The sequence below is a fragment of the Neoarius graeffei genome, chromosome 8 (assembly GCF_027579695.1).
Source record: "Neoarius graeffei isolate fNeoGra1 chromosome 8, fNeoGra1.pri, whole genome shotgun sequence".
Taxonomy (NCBI): domain Eukaryota; kingdom Metazoa; phylum Chordata; class Actinopteri; order Siluriformes; family Ariidae; genus Neoarius; species Neoarius graeffei.
In genome coordinates this window covers 75,033,938-75,045,383 of record NC_083576.1, presented here as the reverse complement: position 1 = coordinate 75,045,383, position 11,446 = coordinate 75,033,938, and the positions used below count along the sequence as shown (strand labels likewise).

The 11,446-nt window shown below is 42.4% G+C and overlaps 1 protein-coding gene across 1 annotated transcript in view; it reads left to right on the top strand.

Annotated features, from left to right (window-relative positions):
- Window positions 1-8,196: 8,196 nt before the first annotated feature.
- Window positions 8,197-11,446, top strand: part of mapk8ip1a (mitogen-activated protein kinase 8 interacting protein 1a) — a 62,884-nt gene continuing 59,634 nt past the window's right edge. Inside the window, exon 1 of the mRNA XM_060927045.1 lies at window positions 8,197-8,274. Within this exon, the coding sequence (XP_060783028.1) occupies window positions 8,204-8,274 (71 nt within the window). The 5' untranslated portion in view covers window positions 8,197-8,203. The remainder of the gene's footprint in view (window positions 8,275-11,446) is intronic.

The window sequence follows — 11,446 nt, the reverse complement described above, 5'->3', positions numbered from 1 at the left end:
CACAGGGCACCATGAGGGACACGGTCGTAAGCCTTCTCCAGGTCCACAAAACACATGTAGACCAGTTGGGCAAATTCCCATGCACCCTCCAGTACCCTTGCAAGGGTAAAGAGCTGGTCCAGTGTTCCACGACCAGGACAAAAACCACATTGTTCCTCCAGAATCTGAGGTTCAACTATCGACTGGACTCTCCTCTCCAGCACCCCAGCATAGGCTTTCCCAGGGAGGCTGAGAAGTGCGATCCCCCTATAGTTGGAACACACTCTCCGGTCCCCCTTTTTTAAAAAGGGGGACCACCACCCCAGTCTGCCAATCCAGAGGCACTGTTCCTGACCTCCACGCAATGTTGAAGAGGCGTGTCAGCCAAGACAGCCCAACAACATCCAATGCCTTCAGGAACTCAGGACGAATCTCATCCACCCTTGGAGCCCAGCCACCGAGGAGCTTTTTAACCACCTCGGCAATCTCAGCTCCTGTGATGGGTGAGTCCTCCCAAGCACCCTCAGACTCTGCATCCTCCTCGGACAACATGAAGGTGGGATTGAGGAGATCCTCAAAGTATTCCTTCCACCGTCGGATGATGTCCCCAGTTGAGGTCAACAGCACTCCATCCTCGCTGTAAACAGTAGGGACAGAGCACTCCTTCCCCTTCCTGGGCCACCAGACAGTTTTCTAGAATCTCTTTGAGGCCGACCAAAAGTCACTTTCCATGGCCTCACCGAACTCCTCCCACACCCGAATTTTTGCTTCAGTGACTGCCTGAGCCGCATTCCGCTTGGCCTGTCAATATGTCAGCTGCCTCTGGAGACCCACAGGCTAACCAAGCCCGATAGAACTCCTTCTTCAGCCTGATGGCTCCCCTCACCGCAGGTGTCCACCACCGGGTTCGGGGATTACCGCCATGACAGGTACCAACAACCTTGCAGCCACGATTCTGCACGGCCACCTCAACAATGGAGGTGCGGAACATGGTCCACTCGGACTCAATGTCCCCATCCTCCCCTGGTATGTAGTTGAAGCTCTGCTGGATGTAGCAGTTGAAGACCCGATGGATGGGAGCCTCTGCCAGATGTTCCCAGCATACCCTCACTACACGTTTGGGCCTATCAGGTCTGTCCGGCCTCCTCCCCTGCCATCTGATCCAGCTCGCCACCAGGTAGTGATCAGTTGACAGCTCTGCTCCTCTCTTCACCTGAGTGTCCAAGACATATGGTCATAGATCAGATGAAATGACTACAAAGTCAATCATCGATCTACGGCCTAGGTTGTCCTCGTGCCACGTGCACTTATGGGCACCCTTAAGCTTGAACATGGTGTTCGTTATGGCCAAACCATGCATGGCACAGAAGTCCAACAACTGAACACCGCTCTGGTTCAGATTGGGCAGGCTGTTCCTCCCAATCACCCCCCTCCAGGTCTCACGGTCATTGCCCACATGAGCGTTGAAGTCCCCCAGTAAAACAATGGAGTCCCCTCGTGGTGCACTGTCTGGCACCCCACTCAAGGACTCCAAGAAGGCCAGGTACTCTGAACTATCATTCGGCGCATAGGCGCAAATGACAGAGACAGTTCTCCGACCCGAAGGCACAGGGAAACGACCCTCTCATTCATTGGGGAGAACTCTGATGTTAGTGCACCAAACTGGGGGGCTACCAATAGCCCCACCCCTGCCCGGCACCGCTCACCCTTGGTGACTCCAGCATAGAAGAGAGTCCAACCCCTCTCCAGGAAGTTGGTTCCAGAGCCCAAGCTATGTGTTGAGGTGAGCTCAACTATATCTAGTCGGTACCGCTCAACCTCACACACAAGCTCAGGCTCCTTTCCCACCAGAGAGGTGACATTCCATGTCCCAAAAGCCAGTTTTGTCAGCCAGGGATCAGTACGCCAGGGCCTCCATCTTTGGCTGCCACCTGATCCACTGTGCATCGGACCCTTACGGCACCTCCTGCAGGTGGTGGGTCCACAGGAGAGTGGTTCCATGTTGCTCATTCGGGCTGGGCCCAGCCGGGCCCCACAGACATAGGCCCAGCCACCAGGTGTTCTCCAATGAGCCCCTCCCCCAGGCCTGGCTCCAGGGTGGGGCCCTGGTCCAGGCGAGGGTACTCGGATACCTGTTTTTCTTTTCATAAGGGTCATTCTGAACCACTCTTTGTCTGAACTCTCATCTAGGATCTGTTTGCCTTGGGAGACCCTACCAGGGGCAAATGCCCCAACAACATAGATCCTAGAATCCCTAAGGCACTCAAACCCCTCCACCACATTAAGGTGGTGATTCAAGGAGGGGTAAAAGGGGTGAAAGACTAAAAAGTAATAAAATATTTCTAGTACCCTCTTTGTGCTCTGTAGGCCTTTGTATTTCTCAAAAGTAGGGCCTACTAGTGTTTATATGAAAGAATATAAATGGTAATATTCACAACTTTCAAGGTGAACCTCAAAGAAACTGTGTGATCCACATCCAATAAACAACTCCAATTTAATTTAATTGAAATTGACACTCGCGTTTCTGACTTCATATCATTCCCAACCACTAAGACCTCAATATTTTTCGTCAAAACAGCTACAGCTATATTCTAAAATAGTTATTTATTCACAGGAATCAGTTTGATTTGAAAAATAAGTAGGTAAAGCTCTGAAAACTCACTTGAAAGTCTCCCATGAAGCATAACATCAAAACTAGCAGATGGAAAATTTTGCTGAATACTTCATCAGAAACCGTGAGAGTGAGAGAACATCCCTATAAAAGTTATCTGTTTGATATTGATGAGTAATCCAGTCGGAAACCGATCAGGAGAGAGAGAGAGAGAGAGAGAGAGAGAGAGAGAGCTTTCCCGTGACTCAAAAAGAAAAGCACCTGCAGTTTCCCAACGTCCCACGAGCAGAGTTTTTACTCTATTGTACCAACTTCAACCTGCCATTACTCCCAAAGTACTGAACAGATCTTAAAGAGAGAAATTTCTTCACAAAGCAGAGATTATAAGCTTTTTAATTATAGTATTCAGGATAGAAACTAGTCAAGAGTTAAGCAATGACAGATTTGGAAACTATGATGAGCTTCTGCATGCACAATTTTCACAGCACGGCCAGTAAGCGTCTGATATGCCTTGTGTTAAGTAAGAAATAAAAGACAATAGGGAGTGCTATGATAGGAAAATAATCAGTGATGGATGCATGCGAAAGACTGTTACAACCCCAAAGCATTTTTTAATTATTATTATTTTCAAATAACAGCACATCCTGAAGTCTTTTATTCCTCTTGTACCACAGCAATCTAACAATTAGATGTTTTAATTTATTACATAATCACACATCATACTTTAATGCAATTAAAATTACCTTGAATTAATGCTGTTGAATTTTCATGAAACAGGTTCCTGTTATCACTTGCATTATAGCATAATTAATGATTTAATAATACTCCTTCCTGAAGACTTTCCCTTGGTGGGAAAACTTACTTAGAGCTTTACCTCTGACTGTTTTAAAGCACTGTAACTGAACACTCCTTCTACAAATGTTGTATAAACATCTAACAAAAAACTTCACCATATCAATGACTTATTATTATTATTATTATTATTATTATTATTATTATTATTATTATTATTATGCTTACAGTGGCGCTTGAAAGTTTGTGAACTCTTTAGAATTTTCTATATTTCTGCATAAATATGACCTAAAACATCATCAGATTTTCACACAAGTCCTAAAAGTAGATAAAGAGAACCCAGTTAAACAAATGAGACAAAAATATTATACTTGGTCATTTATTTATTGATGAAAATGATCCAATATTACATATCTGTGAGTGGCAAAAGTATGTGAACCTTTGCTTTCAGTATCTGGTGTGACCCCCTTGTGCAGCAATAACTGCAACTAAACGTTTCCGGTAACTGTTGATCAGTCCTGCACACTGGCTTGGAGGAATTTTAGCCCATTCCTCCATACAGAACAGCTTCAACTCTGGGATGTTGGTGGGTTTCCTCACAAGAACTGCTCACTTCAGGTCTTTCCACAACATTTCGATTGGATTAAGGTCAGGACTTTGACTTGGCCATTCCAAAACATTACCTTTATTCTTCTTTAACCATTCTTTGGTAGAAAGACTTGTGTGCTTAGGGTCATTGTCTTGCTGCATAACCCACCTTCTCTTGAGATTCAGTTCATGGACAGATGTCCTGACATTTTCCTTTAGAATTCGCTGGTATAATTCAGAATTCATTGTTCCATCAATGATGGCAAGCCGTCCTGGCCCAGATGCAGCAAAACAGGCCCAAACCATGATACTACCACCACCATGTTTCACAGATGGGATAAGGTTCTTTTGCTGGAATGCAGTGTTTTCCTTTCTCCAAACATAATGCTTCTCCTTTAAACCAAAAAGTTCTATTTTGGTCTCATCCGTCCACAAAACATATTTTTCCAATAGCCTTCTGGCTTGTCCTCGTGATCTTTAACAAACTATAGACGAGCAACAATGTTCTTTATGGAGAGCAGTGGCTTTCTCCTTGCAACCCTGCCACGCACACCATTGTTGTTGAGAGTTCTCCTGATGGTGGACTCATGAATGTTAACATTAGCCAATGTGAGAGAGGCCTTCGGTTGCTTAGAGGTTACCCTGGGGTCCTTTGTGACCTCGCCGACTATTACACACCTTGCTCTTGGAGTGATCTTTGTTGGTCGACCACTCCTGGGGAGGGTAACAATGGTCTTGAATTTCCTCCATTTGTACACAATCTGTCTGACTGTGGATTGGTGGAATCCAAACTCTTTAGAGATGGTTTTGTAACCTTTTCCAGCCTGATGAGCATCAACAACACTTTTTCTGAGGTCCTCAGAAATCTCCTTTGTTCGTGCCATGATACACTTCCACAAACATGTGTTGTGAAGATCAGACTTTGATAGATCCCTGTTCTTTAAATAAAACAGGGTGTCCACACACACCTGATTGTCATCCCATTGATTGAAAACACCTGACTCTAATTTCACCTTCAAATTAACTGATAATCCTAGAGGTCCGCATACTTTTGCCACTCACAGATATGTAATATTGGATCATTTTCCTCAATAAATAAATGACAGAGTATAATATTTTTGTCTCATTTGTTTAACTGGGTTCTCTTTATCTACTTTTAGGACTTGTGTGAAAATCTGATGATGTTTTAGGTCATATTTATGCAGAAATATAGTAAATTCTAAAAGGTTCACAAACTTTCAAGCACCACTGTAGACTCCTTGGACAGGCAGCCACACATTCAAGCTTATAGAAAATGAATCACTTTCTGACCAATCAGAATCCACAGTACTGTGGTTTAATATGATTGTGGCTTTTCTTCAAAATGCGGTGGTGTTTTTTTTTTTTCTTTCCTGACTGCGGTTGTGCTCGAGCAGAACCGTGTGTGTTACTGCGGGTTCATGAACTCTTCCAGATCTAATGAGTGATAATGTCTCTAAAAGCCCTGTACTCAGGTGGATGTCCACATACCGACCGATGACTACATCTGCACTACACCTCTGCTTGTCTTTCTTTCTAAACTCTCTGGAGATCTTTCTAGAATTACACACATTACCATAGAGGCAGTTTGTGATTTTGACTCCCTATTGACTGTGAGTTATGTGAATCATAATTGGAATGAAAATACTGTGTTTTAAAAAATAAGTAAGGAATGAAAATACAAGAGAAGCTTTTATTGGAAAATATTTAAATAATATTGGCTTGTGTTGCGTGTTATGTCAGATATATATTCCATTCAGCTAGCATTATACTGCACGAGTTGAAGAAGAGTTCAATATAATGCTACTTGATTGGAATGTATCTGATATACCATGAAAAAAAGCCAGCCAATATTATTATGATACATACACATTCCTTTCAGGTATTTAACACATCTTTCTCTTTCAAAATTCTCTCAAAATCTTCCATTTTTAACGAAGCAAACCCGGCAGCCATCTTTATTTACAAATTGTCACAGTCGCTCACTAGCATGGAAGTTTTACGTCTCCGACGTGTCTCTTTTCCAGTTTTTCAATGTTCGTTGGTATGTTTGTCTCTTGTAAATATACATGAAAAATATCTAATGAAGTTTTGGTCGCCTTTCAGGTGTTCAACGTGTCTTTCTCTTTCTCGGCGAATAAAGAAATGCTTCTGCGCATGCACAGCAGGAAACTTTCTCATTGAATAGTCGCATCAGCTCTGACATGTAACGTCATGTTGTCTTGACAATCATGCAATATTGTAAACCATATTCAACGCTCATTCTCCATTGGTTAGATTAGATTAGATTAGATTAGATTAGATTAGATTAGATTAGATTAGATTAGATTAGATTAGATTAGATTAGATTAGAACTTTATTGATCCCTTTGGGAGGGTTCCCTCAGGGAAATTAAGATTCCAGCAGCATCATTACAGGATAAATAGAAAATAGAGAGAATACTTCTAGACAAATTAAATTAAGTATTTACATATACAGATATAAAAAGAATAAGATATGGGGAAGAGAGGAAGGAGGGGGGAAGGGGGCCAGTAGGAGAGATATTGCACATTATATTGCACATTGTCTAATATTGTTTAGTATTACTTATTGTTAGGCTAGGCTACTGCTCCTTCCCATCTTCTGTCCTCCTGTTACCCCTCCTCCCCCCCAAAGAGGAGTTGTACAGTCTGATGGCGTGAGGGACAAAGGAGTTTTTGAGTCTGTTCGTCCTGTACTTGGGAAGGAGCATTCTGTCACTGAACAGGCTCCTCTGGTTGCTGATGACGGTGTGCAGAGGGTAACTGGCATCGTCCATGATGTTCAATAGTTTGTAGTAGAGTGATGTAATACACATAGGATAAGCGATATGCTCACAATATTGCATGCTATCAAACCAAATGAATGAAACCCGCTAGAAAGGAATAAAATACATGTTTTTATTCCATGGAAAAAGTGTCCTGTATGTATAGTAATACAAATTATTCTATCCACATTCACTGGATATGAGAAATCGTGTGCTCTGATTGGCTACGTGACTACTAGAATATCAGCTCATATACCATGAGTAGAGAAAAACAAGTGTGTTGCTGAACCAACCGAGGACAAAATAAAAACTCTATCCCGAAAACAAAACCCCAACAAAATATGGAATAAAAGTATTTGATGGTAAAAACGTATCTTTTTTATTTTTCAAGAATTATTATTATTATTATTATTATTATTATAGCATTTTTCACAAATTGCTCCTGTCATTTCACCAGTTTGTTTATATTCTAAGTGAAAATTATTTAGTCGGACGTTTTGTATAAAGTTTTTATTTATCGAATTTGCAAAAAATAAAAATGCTCTGTTTCTCAAAATCCAGAGAATGTGGATAGAATAAAACAGTTACTCCACTCGGTGCTACGCGCCTCGTCAGCTATCAGCTCATGCATGACTCGATTTCATGGAATAACTGTTAAATATTTCTTGTATCTTGTATTCCTTGAAATATTCCTTCAAGTTTCTGAAGATTACTTATTAGATCTCTGTTACTTTGGACACCAAATCATGTCTTGACCAATTGTTTACCTTAAAGTTAAATTGATTTTCATGAAATGTTCCTTTAATGTGGACACAACAATGTTCCAGGTTCTTATTAAATTACTTTTTTTTTATTATTATTGTGAGGCTCATTATGGCTTCTCTGAATTCGAAGTGAAACTCAGTGAATTATTCTGAAGTCTGCTGCTGGTAAATGAGCCATAATTTCATGGGCTCTGAGAGGCAGTTCTACAGTCTGGGTGGGGCTGTGTGTTTATTTTCAGTCCTTATCAATGCCATCGATCCTGCTAGTCATTTTTTTCCCTCTGCTGCTGGCCTGAGAGTCCAAAATGTGCATGGAGGAGAAGAAGGAGGAGGAGGAGGAAGAAATCTGAGCCGCATCGATCCAAACCATCAGTCAGATCAGCAGCAGGCCTTTTAAAAGAACCCTGCCTCATTCTCCACCTCTTTCTCCATCCACTGCTGATTTTAATTGACCCTGGGAAGGACACACACACACACACACACTTACACATAAGCAGGGAGTGTCCAAGCTTCAATATGAGGCTGCATAGAAGATTGGACGACGTGGTCTTTCTTAGTAACTTGTCTTTGCTGCTGTAGGACTCCCCAGGAACACACTAGGACTGCACGTGTGTGTGGAAGTGTGTGTGAGTGGCGTCATTATTGCCTGGTCTCATTCCACCCCAGATGGTGCTCTGCTTGGTCATGGACTCCAGGGAGGATGGAGATGCCTGGATGGAGGAGCAGTGGGAGAAATGGTACTGCGCACACACACACACACACACACTGGGCCCACCCAAAAACAAACAAACAGCTTTTACACAGAGACAAACTTGCTTCCTGGACTATGTAGGATTTTTAACAGAGACTTTACTAGTTTTAACAGCTTTTACTACTTTCACACAAGATCTGTCAGTGCTTTTTTTTCTAGACATGAAAGATCTGGATTTAAAGCGAATGTTAAAGGCTTTGCAATAACATTCTGCACTTTACTGACCTTAGATCAGCGTGAAGAGAGCAGAGACAGAGCAGTTTATTAGGATGAAATGATCACAGATCATGGACGACTAGCAGGGCTGCATTATATACACAAAACTAATACACAAAGTATTTACTTAGTACAGTGTATTACAAGATTGTCTTACAGGGTTTTAAGCAAAGCAAATGTTATTTTAAATCTTTTTATCACTTAACACTTTCACAATTTTTTATTAAGATGGTATTTTACTAAGAAGAGGTCTGGATTAATTTAATTATTGCAGCAATATTCCTATAAAGGTTCACATACAATATGCTATACAGTGACTGATTTGATTATGGTCGTACAATCATAGTAAATATTGACACTACAAACTTTTCAGACTGTTCTGACTGGAGGTTAATTATCCATAAATTTATAACCTTTTTTCAATGATTTTGTTTTTATTGAAATGTTCAGGTAATGAGGGAGCGTTTTTGAAAGGCTTTTTAAGATGTGTTGCTCTTTTGCTTATGCATTGTGTTGTGAACTTGAGAAGAATGTCTGTCTTTAAATATTATGATACCGTATTTTTCCATTTTTGTTTTTATGCATCATAATGATGCTTGGTATTATAATAAGATGTAAATGAATTGTTTGAAGTTGTACCGAAGAAAAGTGCTCCAGTTTTATAGTTTCTACTGTCAAAGTCTGCATGAATTTTGTGCAGTGGAGAACCTAAAGAAGGTCCCACCCATGGCGTCAATCAGTCGTTTCAGGATCTTTGCAGTTCTGCTTTGTACAAAACCTACATTATTGGAACCAAAATAGAAATTTGGATCCATCAGAGTTATTTAAAGATGCGTAAGAAATAGGTAAGAATGCAACTTTCTCTCTGTGTAATGACAGAATGGTAGTTGCATGTCTTTCTCCAGTCCAACTCTCTTTTATACAAGTATATTTATTAATTATTTGTGCTTTTGTTGTTGTTTTAATCTAATACTGAAATTAGGATAAAGTTTTTTGGTGTGTATTAGTGTGTGCATGTGGTAATGGAACAGTAAATACATCTGGGAATCATTCTCAGCTTGGCGCCTCATTGCACTAATGCATGTGAGGTTATGCAGTTCTGGAGACAGCGCATCATCCTCATTCCATCATTTTCTCCTTAAGGTGAACATTAGGTGAACTCAGCTCATATCATGTCTCCCAGTTTGTTTAGAGCCAAACTTCACAGCCTGAGCTCACTGTCTGTTTGAGCAGATGTGTTCTCGTGTGTTGCTTTAGGTCCCAATATGCTTTGCACCATAGACAATGGTGTACCTAAATAGCATGTTAAAGATCTGAGCTTGGATATTGCACATACTGTAAATGCACAGTAATTATAAGAGAAACAGAATATACAGTATTGCACATTGTAGTGGGAACACTAGCCAAGGCAGAACACAGACACATGCCCAGGAGCTGAAGTGAAAGAAAAGTGCTCTTTTATTAAGTGATTTTTGCAGGAAAGGGGCTGTGGAGGTGAATCTTTGTGTCTGGACACGGGCATCTTCTGTGCCACCAGTGTGAGGGGAAGAATGCATCATTTATCCCAGAAGCGCATGGCAGTGAGAGGCATTGGTTGGGCTGTAGGTCACAGGAGGACCTCAGGGAATGCTGGAGGGAGCTCTGAGGCTCTTCAGTCCCTTGCTGAAGCAGGCAGGAGTTCCCAGGGTGCTCTTGGTGGAGCTTGAGCATAATTGTGTTCCTCACTTTTGTCATCGGCTATGTGGCCTGAGTAGAGACGAAAGAGGAGTATGAGCAGTGTAGTTGCACCTAAACTCGACTGAACTTTTTGGTCATTGGCTGCACTTTCTTATACTCTCCCAGAGTCCTCCCCTTAGCTCCAAGCCGATTCTGCATCCAGGCTCAGCAAAGAGTCCATACCTTCTGGAGAGGCTATCATCATTCCCATGCTGTGCCCCCACCTGGTGCTGTATCCTGAAAGAGAAATCCTGCAAAGACAGAAACTGAGTAATGTGAGCACTGGAGTCTTTAGCTTTCATCATCCATTGTAATGGTACATGATTGGTTATCAATGTGAACTGACGACCAGAGAGATAATAGCTGAGTTCCTCCACTACCTAGTATATAGTTAGGTCTTCTGTATCTATTATGGTGTAGCTCTGTTTGGTGGGGGTTAGTTTTCAGCAGCTGCTCAACAGCAGGATGTAAATGAGCTGGTGGATCAGTTCCAGGATGTCTTCTCAGCAGGGCCAGGGCAGACTTCTGTGGGGTGGTGCACTGGCATTGAGTGCAGCTCTGGCAGCATTTCCTGACTTCTGCTTCTATGCCAGGGAAAGTGGAATCTGTTATGGAACTTCATGAGGGTGTTACAGGTGGCCAGGTGACACCCCACCCCCACCCCAGGGGGTGAGAGTGTGCCAGGTGTATGGGCTATATACACCTCTGAGTGGGGAACCATGAGGAGGTTAATGGATTGGCTGCATCGTGTACTGCATCACAGTACAGGAGGCCCTTTTTGATCAGGAAGTAGGTGGCAAGGAGGTCTTTTCCAGGATGTTGGTCTTCACCCTCTACCAGACACACCTGCCCCCAGAAGCACTTAAGTCAGTTGTTTTCCTTCTGTTCCTGGCTGAAATTCCCCTTTTGGGCCACCTGTGTATACATATGAGAGAGTGGGTTAGCCAGGATGTTGGATTCACCTTCCTCTGCAGGCACCCATTGTTTTCTGGCCTGACAGAGGGTTTGGAGCAGAACAGGATGAAGCCAGACCCTCCTGAATGGCTTTGGGTATGCTTTTCTCCAGCTAGACAGCAGCTCTACTGGGAACCCGGGCCAGTCACGATCTAATGGAAGAGGCACAAGCAGATCAGGAATTATTCCCACCAGAAGGACTGACTCACTTTTTTTGTCCCCACTCAGGCCTTAACAATGGCCATGTCTTGTGTGTCCCCATGTACTCAGAT